The sequence below is a fragment of the Mus musculus genome, chromosome 10, assembly GCF_000001635.26.
Source record: "Mus musculus strain C57BL/6J chromosome 10, GRCm38.p6 C57BL/6J".
Lineage (NCBI taxonomy): Eukaryota > Metazoa > Chordata > Mammalia > Rodentia > Muridae > Mus > Mus musculus.
Genome location: NC_000076.6, coordinates 62,651,011 through 62,668,317, shown reverse-complemented (window position 1 = coordinate 62,668,317; position 17,307 = coordinate 62,651,011). Strand labels below are relative to the sequence as shown.

At 45.7% G+C, this 17,307-nt stretch overlaps 2 protein-coding genes and 1 pseudogene across 9 annotated transcripts in view; all 3 read left to right on the top strand.

Annotated features, from left to right (window-relative positions):
- Positions 1–9,275, top strand: part of Stox1 (storkhead box 1) — a 67,052-nt gene extending 57,777 nt beyond the window's left edge. For 2 of the 3 annotated variants that reach the window (NM_001033260.2, XM_006513474.1), the window contains 3 exons: positions 345–497; positions 1,993–4,363; positions 8,651–9,275. In NM_001033260.2, the coding sequence (NP_001028432.1) occupies positions 345–497; positions 1,993–4,363; positions 8,651–8,798 (2,672 nt within the window). In that variant the 3' untranslated portion in view covers positions 8,799–9,275. The remainder of the gene's footprint in view (positions 1–344; positions 498–1,992; positions 4,364–8,650) is intronic. The other variant, NM_001364705.1, reaches the window with a different exon arrangement.
- A 278-nt stretch (positions 9,276–9,553) lies between these two features.
- The window catches only part of Ddx50 (DExD box helicase 50), a 42,973-nt gene continuing 35,219 nt past the window's right edge, over positions 9,554–17,307 (top strand). For 2 of the 6 annotated variants that reach the window (NM_053183.3, NM_001358819.1), the window contains exon 1: positions 17,100–17,293. In NM_053183.3, coding sequence (NP_444413.1) covers positions 17,207–17,293 — 87 coding nt within the window. In that variant the 5' untranslated portion in view covers positions 17,100–17,206. Of the gene's footprint in view, positions 17,294–17,307 lie in introns of all 6 variants that reach the window. The other 4 variants (XM_006514345.4, XM_011243608.3, XM_030245410.1 and 1 more) reach the window with 4 other exon arrangements.
- On the top strand, positions 9,794–9,919 carry Gm51417 (annotated as a pseudogene).

Genomic DNA, 17,307 nt, shown 5'->3' with positions numbered 1-17,307 from the left:
CCCTGCCTGAGAGATTGTCTGTAGACTGTGGCAAGCCTGGCTTATCTGCACCCGTGCTGCCAATGGTGCTGTACTCTGAACCAGGGCTTCCCAGCTGATAAGGAAGTCTGCTTTTAAAGGTGAACTGCAGGATAGCAATGTCTGACCTCCGACGTGCTAGCACATCACGGAGAGACTAGGATGTAAACCTTTTGTCTTCTTACAGTTTCTTCCATCGAGCATGCTAGGTTAGTGGAGTCTGAGCAGATCCTGTCAGTCCTTTAAGCTGTTCTCAGCTCACTCATCCTGAATGGTTGATGCTAAGGCAAACTCATCACCTACTCTCTATTTGACCTCCAATTCAGGTGATGTCTTCCCAGTGCAAATGAGTCCCATAGCCCAGTGCCGGTTTGTGCCCTTGGCTGAAGTTCTCTGCTGTGCTATAGCTGATATGAACGCGGCTCAGGTGATGGTAACACAACAGTCCCTCTTGGAGCACTTGATCAAACATTACCCAGGTAAGCAATTTCCGCCCTTGGTGTTCATCCGAATGTGTTTGGTTTCCATTTATAAACAATCTTAAACATAGAAAGAGCATGGTGTCTTTTTTTCCTCACTGTAGAATCTTCTGTTATAATACCATGAGTTACCCAGCTCAATGGCACAGGTATGCAGTCTCAAGCTACTTGCTGGGCTGAGCAGGACTGCAAGTTCAAGGCCAGCCTTGGCAGCTTGACCCTGTCTCAAGTGTAATAGTGGGGTTAGGGATATCGCTGTGATAGAATGTTTGCCTACCATACACAAAGCCTTGGCCTCCACCACCAGTACAGGGAAAAAAATTAAAAAGAATATAGTTAGAAAAGCCCTACCTCAACACTTTAAAAACTATGTGTTGTGTGTCTGTGTCTCTGTGTGTGTGTGATGGCTCATGCATGCCGTGGAGGTACACCTGTGGAGGGTCAGAGGACAATTCGCAGCAAGAGTCTCTTACCATGTGGATCTCAGGAATTGAACTCAGGTCTTCAGGCTTAGCAGTAGGTACCTTGCTTGGTCTACTGAGCCATCTTAGCAGCCCAGCACTGGTACTTCCTAAAGGTATTTCTCCTACTTTCTGGATGGTTCTTTTCATATGTAAATGCATGTTATAATCAGACTCTGTAGTGTTTGCAGCTCTTAGCTCTGCCCTCACAAACCGAATTTCACTGTGGGGGTTTAGTTTACCCTTTAGGCTGTAAGGGATCAGTCTGTATATTATTTCTATGACTCTCATTGACTTTTATCTCCCTGTTTGTTCATCAGGAATGCTTCCTCCAGGGGTAGGTCTTTGTTGTTTTTGGTTTTTGTCCTGCTTTGTTTTTTGTTTTTAGTGTTGAGGGTGGAACCCAAGGCTTCCACTAGGCACTGCTTTCCTGCTATGTCTTCAAATTTTTAAAGTTGCTTTCTATCCAGTGATACTCAGGCTTCTGTTTCTGTCCTTAGCCACTAGCCTAGCATGTGTCTTTATGGGGACCAACTTATATATAGTTTGTAGTTAATTACACATATTATTCCTTGGCTTGTTTGGTTTTGCTTAAGATAGCTCACTGCAGCTCAGGCTGGCCCAGTTCTCAAGGTGGCCTTGAAATGTTGACAACTCTCCTGTGTCCACCTCTCCAGAGCTGGCATTACAGATATGAGTCACTTTACTCAACTCTTTCTAACTAAGATAGAAGTGTGTGTGTGTGTGTGTGTGTGTGTGTGTGTGTGTGTGTTCAGGCATGTACGTGTTGCAGCAGCTCACATGCAGAGATCAGAGGACAACTCTTGGGAGTTGTGATCTCCTGACACTTTGTAAGACTGAGCATCCAACTCAGGTTGTCAGGCCTGCATACATGACCTGTTAGTCAGCACCATTACCTTATGAGCCGTCTGACCAGCCAGCATTTTAATTGCTGGTTTTGCATAAATAGGCTCCAAGTTTGTTAATCAAATATGTGCTCATTCTGAATTCCTGATTTTCCTTTTTTTTTTAAGGTATTGCTGTTCCCTCCCCAGACATTCTCTACAGCACACTGGGAGCTCTAATTCAAGAGAGGAAGATTTACCACACTGGAGAAGGCTACTTCATAGTTACCCCAAGCACATACTTCATCACAAATACGCCAATGCAGGGAAATAAAAGTGCTCTCCTGTCAAACGAAGGGTGCTCAGGGCCCACTTCTGGAACCTATCTGGTAAGTGTGGATTGCTGTGCAGAGCCGACCCAGGAGAATGAGGCTCTCTTTTCCCACTGTCCTTCATGTCAGTGCTACCCTGATACAAGCATGTGCGACTCTAAGGACCTCCTGACTGCTGCAGAAGTGACTAGAAAAAGCCAGGAAGGTCTTGAGGAGACCACAGCTTTGACCGAGAATCAGGTAGTTTCAGCCTCTGAAGATACCCACATCTGTGTGAACCCCAAACCATTACCATACACCAAAGACAAAGGCAAAAGATTTGGTTTTGGTTTCTTGTGGCGCAGCTTATCTAGAAAAGAGAAGCCCAAAGCCGAGTACCACAGTTTCTCAGCACAGTTCCCACCCGAAGAGTGGCCTGTCCGAGATGAGGACAGTTCCACCAAAATCCCCCGAGATGTGGAACATGCGCTAATCAAAAGAATTAACCCTGTACTGACTGTTGACAACTTAACCAAGCACACTGCCCTAATGCAAAAATATGAAGAACAGAAAAAATATAACAGCCAGGGCACGTCAATGGATATACTGACAACCAGGCATAAAGATTCCTCTAAAGAGGTAATTGGGAAAAGGCAGGGCCAATTCGCCAAGTCCCGCAGGCGGGGCAGTTCTCATAAGGGTAGACACAAAGCACGGAGCCAGGGGAGTGAGCTTGAGCCAGGAAATCCTGGACAGGAAAAGGAAAAGCAGCCCAAGGTCCCTGCAGCCCAGCCCGCGCCCCGCACGAAAAGCCCCAGTGAGCAAGTTCATCACTTGCAAGGCAGGAATCCAGCTGTGCTAGGCTCCCACTTGATATATAAAAAGCAGATCAATAATCCGTTCCAGGGCATGCATCTCCGAAAGCACTCAGTATCCAAAGGGCACGCCGTTCAGAAGACCCATGGTCTGAAACCTACTTGCGTCGGGCCAGAGGAAAAGCCTTTCTGGAGCGCAGGCTCTTCAGATCCTTCCGGAGTCTTTGATGGTGAAGCCCAACCGCCGTATCCGGAACAATGCCGTGATAAACTAGAAGCAGGAAGCACGCAGGTGGCGAAGGCTCCTGTCCACCCAGTCAGCGACGATTTCAGAGGTGGCCCAGGAAATTATCCTCCACGTAGAGTTTTGCCAGGCCCCTCTCGGTGCTGTTCCTTTAGGGAAAGTATGCTGCGACCTGGTGTGTATCACGAGGAAAACAAGGACCTCCCTGAGGTCTTGCGGAAAAGTTGGTCCACCTGTGACATGTTCTTGGGGACCAAGGAAAAGAAGCAGGCCCTGCCCGCACAACGTTGCTCTTTGGATCCAGACTCCTCCTCTGTGCACGCAGAGGATAAGACAGTGGATAAGATACTCCACCAGTTCCAAAACCTCGGCCTCTTAGATTGCCCAGCTGGTGCAAATCGTTTGAGGACTCATGAAAGACAAGATGGCAACTCAGAAGAACTAAGTAGAAAGGCATTACAAATCCCTGAGGCGGAGATTGTGAATATGGAGAACGAAGGGCTTTCTGACAGTGAGCAGGACCAGGTGGCTTTGAGTCACAGTGACCCTGGGGCTGGGGATGACGGGGGCTGCAGTTCTCTGTGTTTAGAGGACGATGACTTCTCTGAGACAGATGATTTCTGTCCCTCGTTGCCGGGACACACTCAGCACTCCTTTGCAGGTGGAGGCACGTGGAATCATTTGGGAACACCAGCCATGACAGGGAAGTCTCTGACCGACTGTAATAGCAAAGCCCATAGGCTTGAGCTTCTGGCCATTGAAAGGAATCCTTGGTACAAGGCCACGGGGTTGTTTTCAAACGCAGGGGAAAGCCCAAACCCTGATCTCTCTGACAACCCTGGTCAAAATTCAAGGATCCCATGGGGTTTCAACTACGAAGGCGAGCCCACTGTTGCCCATGTCCAGACCCCAGCAGCTGCTGCTGGCAGAAGTTTACTTGCGTGTTCTACTGTAAGGACAACCAGTTTCCCAGTTGAGATCCTGCAAGAGTCTCCTGGTGATAGGGGAAAGAGTCCAATTGTCTGGAGACAGAGCCTTCCAAGTCAGGAAATGAAAGAGCATTTCACAGACAAGTTACAACTTGTCAAGACCTCACATGGGCCAGTGTCAGCCCAGGAGCCACAGGGAGAACACCTTGAAGGGACAGAGAATTACAGCATGACGGGAGACAGTGGGATCGATTCCCCCAGGTAAGGGTGCAGAGGGAGTGCTATGTTAGCTACTCCTGCAGGAGTTCATGTGGAGCCGCCTGTGAGGGACTCCAGAGAGAAAAGTCTAACAATTCCAACAGCCCTGGGGGAATAAATCCTATCAAATTATGTGGTTGCTTATGGTAGGACAGAGGTCACTTTTTAAAAAATATTTTTATTCTTTGAGAATTTCAGACATTTTATTTAGTATATATGTATACTTTATATATATATACATATATATACACTAAGGATTTATTTGTATGGGTGTGGTGTTTTGCCTGGGCGAGCCGCTAGGGAATTGAACGTGAACAGTCTCATCACATGCCTGCTGGAGGGCTTCAAAGCAGCATTAGAGTTTCACAATTGGAAGCCGTCAGGATGAACTTTGTGAAAAGCGACCTTACAAGGGTTGCCAGACTGCCCGTTGGGATTCAAATGGGAGGTCAGAACCAAAGTCTTTTCGACAAAGTGCGGCGACTCTATACCAACCCGTCTAGACGGACTGGCTGTCTTCCTTCCCAAGCCACAGATCATTCCAGCATGGGAGGAAGGCCCTCCCTCCCTCCCTCCCTTCCTTCCGACCCATTTTTACTCTTCCACCATACACTCAGTAAAATAAATGAAAAAAAAAAAAACAACAAATAAAGGCATGGGCCACCATGGCTCAGCATAAATACAAGTATTCTAACAAGAATACTTGGGGGCAGGGGAACTGGAGACACGGCTTAGTAGATAATACTGGCTGCTCTTCCAGAGGCCTCAGGTTCAATTCCCACCAACTACCTACCTGATAGCTTCCAACTATCTATAATTGTCCCCCCTGCCCCCAGGATCTCATGCCCTCCTTTGGAGTGCAAATGTACATGCAGACAAAACACCCACCCCACTGACAGAAGTCAATCTTTTAACCAGAAGTCATTCACAGCCCTGTGTCCTCTTTCCACCCAGTTTATCATGGCTTATCCTGCAGCTGCTATCACAGCTATTTTTGAAGTTTGGTTTTTGTTTTGTCAGATTTTTAATTAATTAATTTATTGCTTATGTGTGCAAGACATATCTATGTGCATGACCTTTGGAGGTCAAAAGGGCGGCTTTGGGTCTCCTGGGTCTGATGATACAGGCGATAGAGCCACTCAGTAAGTGTGTTTGGAAAAGAGCTCTCACCTGGACCACAGCAGCCTGAGCACTGAGCTGCTGAGCCCACTCTCCAGATTCTGCTGTTTGTTTTTGAGACAAGGTCTTACTGTGTAGACCGGACTAGCCTCCAACTTGTGACTTTGTTGCTTTCCTCTTCCAAGGTTTTTGTGGGGGGCGGTCAGGGGGGGTGCTGTTTAGATTTTTAAAAGAGACTCTTCTTTGTACTCCTACTGCCTTGAACTCCAGATCCTTCTACGCAGCTCAGAGTGTGATGGCTAACATTATCCCCGGGGAGACATTAGCTAGGGGAGGTGAACTGAGATAGGAAAGCCTATCCCAACTGTGTTGGCAGCAGGGCAGCATCATTTAAAAAAAAAAAGAGAGAGAAAGTTAGCTGAGCACTGCACTTCCCGACCGTTACCGGGTACAGTGTCAGCGGCCGCCTCAAGCTCTTGCTTCAGTTCAGGGATGCCCTCCTCCACTTGATGTCTGTGCCTTTGACCTCTGACCCAGTCCCCTAAGTTGTTTTCGTTTTTTTGTTATTTTGTTACACTCACACATGAGTGACTATCACCTCCCCTCAGTAACTACCATTCCCCCCTCAGTAACTACCACGCCCCTCAGTAACTACCACGCCCCCTCAGTAACTACCACGCCCCCCTCAGTAACTACCACGCCCCTCAGTAACTACCACGCCCCCTCTAACTACCACGCCCTCCCTCAGTAACTACCACCCCCCCCCCATAACTACCTCAGCGCTGAGATTTTTTTAGCTTGAACCAGAGCAGCACCTGGCTATCTCGAAGCTTTTCATTTTATTTGCTTGCTTGCTTATTTATTTATTTATTTATTTATTGAGACAGGGTTTCACTCTGCAGCTCAGTCTGTTCTGGAACTCACTCTGTAGATCAGGCTGGCCTCGAACTCAGAGATCCTCCTTTTTCTGCCTCCAGTGTGCTGGGATTAAAGATGTGAGCCACCACATCGAGCTACTTTTATTTTTTAAGAAGAGTTTTTCTTTTTCTAGTTTCTTCTTTTTTAATTAAGGAGAAAATTATACATATGGATGCTTTGTTGCATATATGTCTGTGTACCACAATGTGTGCCTGGTGCCCAAAGAGGCCACAAGGGACTATCATCAGATCCCCTTAAGTTTTAAACGTTTGCAAGCTATGCTGTGGATGCTGGAACCAAAATCAGGTCCTCTGCAAGAGGAGGTAGTGCTTGTTTGTTTGTTTATGTTTTTGGTTTTTTCAAGACAGGGTTTCTCTGTGCATCCCTGGATGCCCTGGAGCTCACGCTGTAGACCATGCTGCCTTCGAACTTGGAGATCTGCCTGCCTAAGCCAGCACCACCCAGATGGAGCCAGTGTTCTTAGCAGCTGATCCATCTATCATTGGTTCTCAATGTGTGGGTCGAGACTCCTTTGGGGGCAGGGGTTGTCAAACAACTCTTTCGAAGGGGTTGCCTAAGACTGCCGGAAAGCACAGATATTTACATTGTGATTCATAACAGTAGCAAAGTTACAGTTATGTGAAGCAGCAAAAATAATCGTATGGTTGGGGGTCAACACAAACATGAGGAACTGTATCAGAGGGTCACAGCATTAGGAAGGTTGAGGGCCGCTGCTCTGTCTGATTCCATAGAGAAGAGTGTGAGAGTGTGTGTCGACACGTGTGTGTCCAGTGTTCACGTGGAAATAAGAGAACTACTTTTGGGGAGTCACATTCTCTCCTTCCACTATGAGGTAGGGTCCCCTTCTCTGAGTTCCCAAGCTTCTGGCCACTTCTCCTGTCCCTATCTCCCATCTTACCCCAGGACTGTTGCTGCACACACAGCCTCTGGAGAGCCTCGGGCTTTTTTTATGTGGATTCTGGATATCAAACTCAGATCCTTATTGCATAGCACACGCTTTTAAATGCTATGCTCTCTTGTTGGCCCAGCTTCTTGTTTAAGGTTTATATATTTTTAAAGAATTTTAATTATGTATATTATGTGTGTGTCTGTGGGTATATGGGCACGTGAGTGCAGGTGTTCTCAGAGACCAGAGGCCTCAGATCCACTGGAGAGGAAGTTACAGGTATTTGTGAGCTGCCTGACAGAGCTACTCGGAATTGAACTCAGGTCCTCTTGAAAGAGAAGAGAGCTGTTTCTTCAGACCCAAGTTTGATACTTTTTTTTAAAAATGATTGAGAGGCTTATAGTTATTACAGATATTTAGGGGAAGGGAAACAGCATTTGAACTTCAACTCTATCCTGTGCTTCTGATGGTTAGCAAGCATCCCGGCCAGATGAGCGGGACGTGGTGGGTACCCCATTTGAAGATAACTTCAGACAAAATGAACACAGTCGAGCTGAACTGAAGAACACACGATTCTGCATTCTTCACAACTGTCAAAGATGTGTGGGATTCAGAGTGAGGGGGGAGCTAGGGAGGTACTCGAGGGCAGAGTGCTTGCCCAGTGCTTGCCTGAGGCCCTGAGTTCAATCCCTAGCACCACAAAAGCAAACATCAAACCCCAAACCAGCCGGCAAAATACCGGTGCAGCCGACAGTGTAGCTTACCGGTCCGGTATAGGCTTAAGAAATGCACTGGAGCAAGACAAATGTGCTTAGGGTGTAGCTCAGAGTTCCCAGGACAAGGCCATTATCAGTATAAAAAGTAAGAAAAATTGACTTTCCCGTCCAGTGACTTCAAAAAGGAAGTTATACAACATATAAATACTGGAGGCTGGAGAGATGGCTCAGCGGTTAAGAGCACTGACTGCTCTTCCAAGGGTCTTGAGTTCAGTGCCCAGCAACCACATGGTGGCTCACAGCCATCTGTAATGGGATCTGATGCCCTCTTCTGGTGTGTCTGAAGACACCTACGTTGTTCTTTCTCATAAACATGAAATAAATCAATAATTTTAAAAAAAGGTATGGATACTGATTCCATTAGGGAGCTGGCCGCTTCTGGCTGGATGCACTGACACTAACATCCTAATGGTACTGGGAGGCTTTTTACATGAGAATGTGTTTCTGAAGGGTTGCTTTAGGTTTGTTAAGGTCTTACTTCTAGTATAGCAAATGAAAACACAGCACCCTGAGTGGCATTCAGGGCCCTCCTTTTGAAGACAATAATCCTGTCCTTTTCATTATCTTTAGGACGCAGAGCCTGGTATCTACTAATTCCGCCATTTTGGATGGATTTAAAAGAAGACAGCATTTTCTGCCAAACCGTGAAGGTGTTCAGAAGAGCCAAAACCTTGCATCGAATTCCTTGTTTCAACTAACCCCAGCTATAAATGTCTAACTTAATTTTTTTTTAAATTTTTTTTGATATGTGGTCTTACACTGTAGTTCAGGCTGGCCCGTGACTCAACAGCAATCCCCTGCCTTTGCCTCTGGAGTGCTAGGATTACAGGCCATAAAGCCACCATGGCAGGATTAAAATTTTAACTGACTTTGGAGAACTCTTGTAGAAACTGGATAAGTGAAAGTCCTTGGAAGCTGTACATATATGCTATTATTAACCTCGTCATATTGTATTCTAATTACTCTTCCCCCCTTTTACGATTTTAAAGCAATTTCTAGTGCCTTTTACTAGAAACTTGTAGTTTCCAATAAAAACCATGAGGGCTGGAGAGATGACTCAGTGGTTAAGAGCACTGCCTGCACTTCCAAAGGTCCTGAGTTCAATTCCCAGCAACCTGATACCCTCTTCTGGGCAGATAGAACACTCATATACATAAAATAAATAAATCTTAAAACACACACAAGAAACATGAAATTGTTGCTCCTTTTCTAATTGTCACTAACTTCAAATTCCCTTCATCAGTTTCTCCAATGCATAAAATGCTGATTTCCTACCCACTAGCTATTCTCATTAATCCACAGGAATATCAAGTTCTCAGGTTAAGGATTCCACACAAGACCCAGAAAACAAGCATGTGTTTTGTTTTTTTGTTTGTTTGTTTGTTTGTTTGGAGCCAGGATTTCTCTGTGTAATCCTGGCTCTCACTCTGTAGTCCAGGCTGGCCTCGAACTCAGAGATCCGCTTGCCTCTGCCTCCCAAGTGCTGGGATTAAAGGCGTGCGCCACCACTGCCCGGCCCAAGCATGTGTTTTAAGGGCTTGAAAGTATTATCAGAAAGAATTGCTAGGCTGTCTTGCCTACTCTCCAGAAGAACCCCCTTCCCCTGGTTGGTTAGAGTCCAGCATCTTTTTCAACCAACCCCAGGCATAAACAAAGGGCCCCATGTGGGGTTGACTAAGGAAAGTCTTGTGTCCATAGACTTGTGGTTCCTCCTTGCATGCAAGTTCTCTACAGTAGCACGAGGACCTTGGGTGCAGTGACTACAAACAGCTGCCATCTTGGAAATGTATGGAGCTCGTTGCTTGTATGTGTCCCTTTTTAGAAACATTCAAGACAATTTTCTGTAAAGTGCTCCTGGCCAGCCCTCCGCCCAGTTCCCAGCCCAGCCCCTTCAAAGGTTTCCTTTTAACCCTTCCTCCCTCAGTTCCTCAACTGTCTGCTTCAACAGTCCCTTCTCCCAGTTTCCCCAATCCTAGAAGCTCCATACTGTAACAACCGTTCTAGCCTGTCAGCTCTCTCCGCTCAGCTTTGCCTAAGTTAAACCCTCTCGCTCTGCTAACCCACACCTCACCTTTTCCGCCTCTGCTGGCTTTTTTTTTTTTTTTTTTTTTAAATAACCTATCCTGTTCCCAGAAATCCAAGAGGCAACCAACACTGAAGGCCATAAGGCCAAACAGTTCTAACAGCTAAATATTCTTAAAGGGCCAGCTGACTAGCAACTGGGGATCTTTTTTATTTTTAATTTTTATTTATTTTTTTAAAAGGACCAAGCACACACACACACACAAAATCACACTACAATTTTCTGGTGACTAATGATACTTCTGATTTCATGCTGTCCCAAGACTAAGGTCTAGTCAGGTATGCTGTGGACTATGTACCCTTGGGAAGCCACAGGACACAATGGCTAGCGCATGTGTGTATTCTAATCAAGCTGCAGACTAAGGAACGGGTGGCTGAGCCCGTGGCCCCGTCCCTTGGCCACCACATCTCAGATGGATTTGAAGACAGGGTGGTTGAGAAGCCGCTCATCTCTGATGGTCTCCCCGTCATGGCCCCCAGACAAGCAGCCAGCCGCAGTTGTGCTGAATCTACTACTCTGTCCATCTTTTCCAGCCATATTTACTAATAATCTCACATCCAAAATGGAAAAAAAACCCAAAACTCCCCCAAGTGAAAAGTTGGCAGATGTCTACTGCTTTTTTTCTCTCTTCTGTCTTTATTAGTAAGGCATTCTGTTTAATTTGTAGAGAACTTGTCACATGTTCAAAGATTCTAGTTTATAAAGACATTTTATATACGATGTATATGAGTATATATGTATATATATACATCACACAAATGTGCTGCCAAATTGGGTGTGTGTCAGGGATTATGCTGAAGGGAAAACACAGTACAAATGAATACTTTTAAAAAATACTATTTCCTCAGAAAACATTTTCTTAAGTCAAATCCTGATTCTGTTGTGAAAGGTATAATAATGTATTTAATAGCAACAAGACCCTTTACTAATGGGGAGTTTGTTGAACCATGATGGAGGATGTAGCAGATATAATATTCCTGGAGGGGGGGGGCAGGGGAGGGAACAGGATATTTTAAAAATCAGTTTGTCTTGCTGAACTACAGCCAAGTGAATTGAAGAAACTGAGAAATGGAAAGAAATCTGGGGCAGGTAAGGGTTTCCCTCAAAGGGATGAGGGCTTGCCTGGCGTACGTGAGGACCTGGGTTCAGTTCCAGGCACTGGATGAAATGAGTGTGGAACACGGGCCTTGTGGTCTTACCCCTTGGGAGGTGGAGACAGGAAGCCTAGAAGTTCAAGGTCACCCTTGGCTGTGCCAAGTTTGAGGCCGACTTGGGTTACATGAGGTTCTGTCTCAGAGGGAGGAAGGAGGGAAATGTTATCAAAGTGTCCAGGGTTCCCTTGGGCTTTGGCTCTGGGCTTTGGCCCTGGCGCTGCAATTATCTCTCGACTCTCCATTTTTACTCTTTTTTTTTTTTTTTTCCTTTTGGTTTTTCGAGACAGGGTTTCTCTGTATAGCCCTGGCTCTCCTGGAACTCACTCTGTAGACCAGGCTGGCCTCGAACTCAGAAATCTGCCTGCCTCTGCCTCCCGAGTGCTGGGATTAAAGGCTTGCGCCACCACTGCCCTCAACTCTCCATTTTTCTTGGTGTCGGTGACAAATGTCTCGCTGTAAAAATAAATGGCATCTTTAATGCCATTGAGACACACTAAATAGATCTGTAAGCAAGTAATACATATGTTAAAACAATTTACTTTTCCCATTGCCAATTTATTTGTGATGGTAGGTGAGAGAAACTTGAAAAATATCATGTGATTACCACCCAAACTCACACCTACTAAGCTATCATCGCATATTTCACCAAGAAAATTCATTTTGAAAAGTTCTTAAATGCATCAGATCTGTCACCAAGACTGAATTTCACAAAGACCAATGGAGTCACCCCGATTTTTTTTTTTTAAGTGTTGATGTTGGCTTCATTGACATCATTTGCTTTTGGGAGGTAAGATGGCTAATTTGAGGCCAGATGTGGAAAGGGTTTCATGATTTTTTTTGACATTAAGTGGTTTATAGTGTCAAAAATAAGGAGCCAGTGAAATGGCTCAGTGGCTAAAGGCACTTATTGACAAGCCTGGCGACCCGTGTTCGATCCCTGGGATCTACACAAGAAAGAACCAACTCCCTAATACTGACCACACAAACACAGCACTAAACACAGTATCAAATGCCTCATTTGTTTCTGACTGTCTTTTTACTTTTATAGTAACATATCTTTTATAATAATCAGTGGGTTAAGTAAGGCCTCTCTAAGCCTGATGACTTGAGCTCAATCCCCGGGACTCATGGTAGACTAAGGAAAGAATTTACTGAGTGTTGTCCTCTGATCTCTACACATAATGAATGCTAACCGCAATAAAGATAATTTTTTTAAAAAGAAAAATGTTTTATTTTCCTTCCGTATTTATTAGTGTTTTTGTTATTTATTATCTTTATTGTGATTGTATTCAGACCCACTGGATGTTTTTAAGACTCTGAATGGGTCACTGGGTTTCTTCATGTACACACTGGCAGGTGCACAGAGACTTCCAGCACACATACGCATTTGTAAAAGTTTTTTTTTTGTAGATTTGAAATGTCTGTTTTGCCCACACTTAATTGTGTGCCATGTGCCTGCCTGGCATCCTCAGAGGTCAGGAGAGGCCATAAAACCTGGGACTGGATGGCGCTAAAGACCATTGTGAGTTCACATGCGAGTGCTGGGAATTGAACTGTGGTCCTCCTCGAGAACAGGTACCCTTAACAGCCAAGCCATCTCTCCAGCACCACCCCTTGTATTCATTTTCAATCAAGTTTATTGGTAATAATTGACATCACACCAGCTCGGTAATAAGAGTCCTATGTAGGTGTGCTGTTAAACTACATATGTTCTTAGACTACAAACCTATTGCTGCATATACTTTAGGCAAACGAGATATTGAAAATGTCAGCTCTGGTTTGGAAAACAATGGGAAGAGCCTGTTGCTGTGTTTTTGAGAACTCGTCTGAAGCTACAGGAAACAGGAAAGTGAGTGTTGCCTTCCGGGGTTGAGGAAGGTATAAAGCAAGAATGGGGGCACCAGGGACTGTCCTTTGGCCTCTCTTGAAGCCTTACCATATTCTTAGCTGTTTTCCCTGCATAGTGCTGGGTGATGATGCATGCCCCCTTCTGGGGTAGCTCATGTTGACCCTCATTTCCACAGCCCAATTCAAAACACAAGCAAAAAGCAGCGCTGGGGGAAAAAACCTCAATGATTAAAAACTTGTACTGTACTTGCTGAGGACCACAGTGTGATTTCCCTGGGAGGAGGAGGGTGTGGAGGGGGAGATCTGATGGCCTCTTCTTGCTGCCACAGTGCCCCCCTGACCCACATATACACATGAGTAAAAACATTTCATTTTTTAAAACACACACAACTATTTACTGAGACATGGTGGAGCCAGGCATGGTGGCACACAAATTTAATCCCAACAGAGAAGGCAGAGGCAGGCAGGTAGGGTTTAAGGCAAGTGTCAGCTACATAGTGGCCAACCATGTCTGGAAAAGCCAAGAACCCCAGCAGCACTCTTGAGATCAGTGTGAGTGCCACTGGACCTCACTGCTCTAGTGATGTTGTATTCGCTAATCCAGTTTCCTGCTTATTGCTCCTGCTTGGCTAACAACAGTTCTGAAAGGTAAAGTGGCTATGGTCACATGGTCTCTTGTTCTGTTTGCTTCGGCACCCTCAACCCACAATCTCTTTCCCTAGTCTCCATCAATTTATAACTGCCCCTATTTTTCCTATATCATCTGAAATCCTTCATGTTCTTTTGTTGTAAAAGTTTCACATTTGCCTTTCAAAGTGCATCTTGACGGCTCTTTGCCTTCTACTTTCTAATTACAGGCTGAGAAAATGAACGATTTTGGAAATAACCAGAGAGGCAAGTTTAGAAATAGTACCTTGTTTTTAATATCTTTTTTTCTTTTTTTTGGGGGGGGGGTGTTTGAGACAGGGTTTCTCTGTGTAGCCCTGGCTGTCCTGGAACTCACTCTTGTAGACCAGGCTGGCCTCGAACTCAGAAATCTGCCTGCCTCTGCCTCCCAAGTGCTGGGGTTAAAGGCGTGCGCCACCACTGCCTGGCTGGCAAGGGGGATTTTAAACATAGAACCTTTGTTTAAGAGAATACCAGGAAAAAGAATACACCACCTAACTTTTCAGGGTATTATCAGGAACTCTTTTAAGATATTTGGAAAATAGGGTTGGTAAGATAGCTACACTGGTAAAGGCTTCTACCACTGAGCCTGAACATGACTTTGATCCTCAGGAAACACATTGTGGAAAGAGAACTTCTACTAACAAAATACTGTCAAACAAACATAAAACTAGACGTTGTGGCTCTTGCCTTAACTTCTCTCCTAGCACCAGGGTGGCAGACACACAGCTCTGTGAGTTGGAAGCCAGTTGGCTTCTACATAGCAAGTTCCAGGTCAGCTAGGGCTAAGATGGTAAAACTCTAAACTAAGTAAATATTTGGGAAAGAAAGATGTTCTGATTGTTGTATTTGAAACTAGGCACCATGGTCTGTGCTTGTAGTTACAGGTACTAGGGAGGCTGGAGCAGGGTGTTCACTTGATCCCATGAATTGGTGATTATATTGGCGATTATATTGGCGATTATATTTTGAATCAATGTCCATGATGGTGGCCAACTGGACCTGATCTAGAATCATCTGAGAAGAAAGCCTCTGGCAGTCTGTGAGGGAGCACCTTTATCTGGTTAATTCAAGTGGGAAGACCAACCCCAACCGCCAGACTAAATAAAAGAGGGTAGGTGAGCACCATTGTTCATTTTTCTTTTTCTAGCAGATGAAATATGACCAGCTGCCTTGTACGCCTATTGCCACATCTTGCCTACCCCGATGGACTCTAGCCTCCAGCTATAAGCCAAAATGACCCAAAATAAAACGCTTAAGTCTCTTCTCAGGTATTTTGTCCCAGCAGTGAGAAAAATAAATGATATGTTGTTTTAATTCCCCTTGGTTCCAAATCTCACGATCAGACATAAATCTTTTGAGTTTTAAATTAAAATTATAGTTCCTGTTCCCATGTTTCCTGATCAATTAAGCTAATATCGACCAAGTCCTTCACTCCTTGGGCAAGTTACTCATGTGTAGATCTCCAATCTCCTTCCCCACTTGATAAGAGAATTAGTTCAGGCCATTAGGACTTAGAAAGGCCACATTTGTTGGCGCCGAAGGTGTCACAATTTGGGAAGCAGTCACTTGAATGACTAATAGAATCTAGTCCTTTTCAGGTTTGCTGTGAGGTTTGGTATGAGAAAAAAAATGCCAAAAATAGGATCCTAAGAAGGTAAAAATGCACTTCATTTGAGTGATTTTCAGCCACAAGACAGCATCTGCTCCCTTTATACCCATGTGTGTGGCATTCTTCACCTTATTAACTGTTCCTATGCATAGCATATTCCGTTGTAGGGGCATAGTGTATTGCTGTAGAACTGGGTGTAGCTAAGAGGAAAAAGAATTTAGAAAAGCTATTGAGATTTAGATTTGTAAAGATTTAGATGTAGAGACCCATAACTATTCATCCAACTTGTGGGAAAAGCCTTTTTCACCATCATTCCTTGAACACACCTGGTGTTATAAAACTGAATCCATAAGACTACATTCAGACAAAGTCATTGATGTTAAGCCAGTCCTTATTTTCATAGAATTCTGGAAGCTATCACAAATTTAAAATATTGTGGTCCCGGTTATTTAAGTCTAATCATAGAACTCAGGACGTGTAGCTGTAATTTTTTTAAGGCCTGTGTTTGAGGCTCAGATTACAAGACTGCTACACTAGACATTATGTAGTTTGCAAGAATGCCCTGTACCTACATCTAGGTTTGGTGTCATCTTCCCTCAGGAATGTAATAGCTGATTGACTGAATAAAGAGAACATGATAAACAAGGTTTGAGGACTGGGATTGTTGTTCAATTGGTAGTAGGCTTGCCTGGTCTGTGAGGTACAGGGGATCGAGCCCAATCTTTGTGAATATACATAAAGACCAAGAAGTCAATTCGCTGACACTGATATCTTTCATATAAATTTGTACCTCAGAGGCAGTTAATCCTGAACCTTAAGATTAAATGTACGTATTACAAGCAGGTCATCTGTCAGACACATTGGACTTGCTTTTCTTATCCTTTAGATTTTTCCCTATTCTGTTTCATAGGAGCGAGCATTCGCCTTGCAACTCTGGGAAATTACAGCTGTGAGAGCGCTGTGCCCATCGCGGATTCCGATCACTTTTCAAGTCTTACAAGCGCTACTGAGTTTGGACAAATAAATTCGCTTCTCGGGTGGGTTTGGTTTCTTCTGGGATACGTGAGAACTAAAAGTGAAGCCATAACTTAACGCCTGCATAAGGAGCTAATATCCTTGAGGCGGCCCCTCGGCTTCAGACCCCTGCAGATTCTGCTGACCCCGGGAAGCCTCGACGTCAATGCCCAGGTACCGTTACAGGCTAACGCTCCACCCACTGCGGGGGGCGGGGCGGGGCGGGGGCGGGGCGGAGGGCTGCAGTTTCCGGCGGCGAATGGCTGTACGGCGCGTGGCGCTCCCGCCGGCCTCAGCTCGTGCTTGCCCACGAGCCGCTGCGTCGCGCGTCAGCCCCTCGCTCCCCGCCGCCTGCGAGGGGGCTGCGCGAGCGTTGCAGGGCATGCTGGGAAGGGAGGCGTTCCGAGCGGGGGGAGGGGAACACTTGGAATTCTGCGTGCCGCGCCAGGGGAGGCGAGCGTCCTTCCTGGAGATTGGCCCGTGCTCTGGAGAAGCCTGTCACTTCAGACCGTGGGCGGGCCCATCGGGGCCACTCAGGTTTTCATTGGCCGAGGGAGGCTGCGACTCTCTGGGAGAGTTTCCTCCTGTAGAGTTCCGGCTTGCTTTGCTCCCGCCGCGAGGTGCGTGGCCCGGAAGTGACGCACGGTCCTGGCCGGCGGGGCCGCCCAGCCCCCGCTTCCTTTCACGCTCTCGGTGGCCGTAGGTGGTCGCGGCCACCGCAGCCGGGCGGGAGGTTGCGACGGCCAGTAATGCCCGGGAAACTCCTCTGGGGAGACATAATGGAGCTCGAGGCACCCTTGGAAGAGTCCGAGAGCCAGAGGAAGGAGCGGCAAAAGGTGTGCTGCGGCTG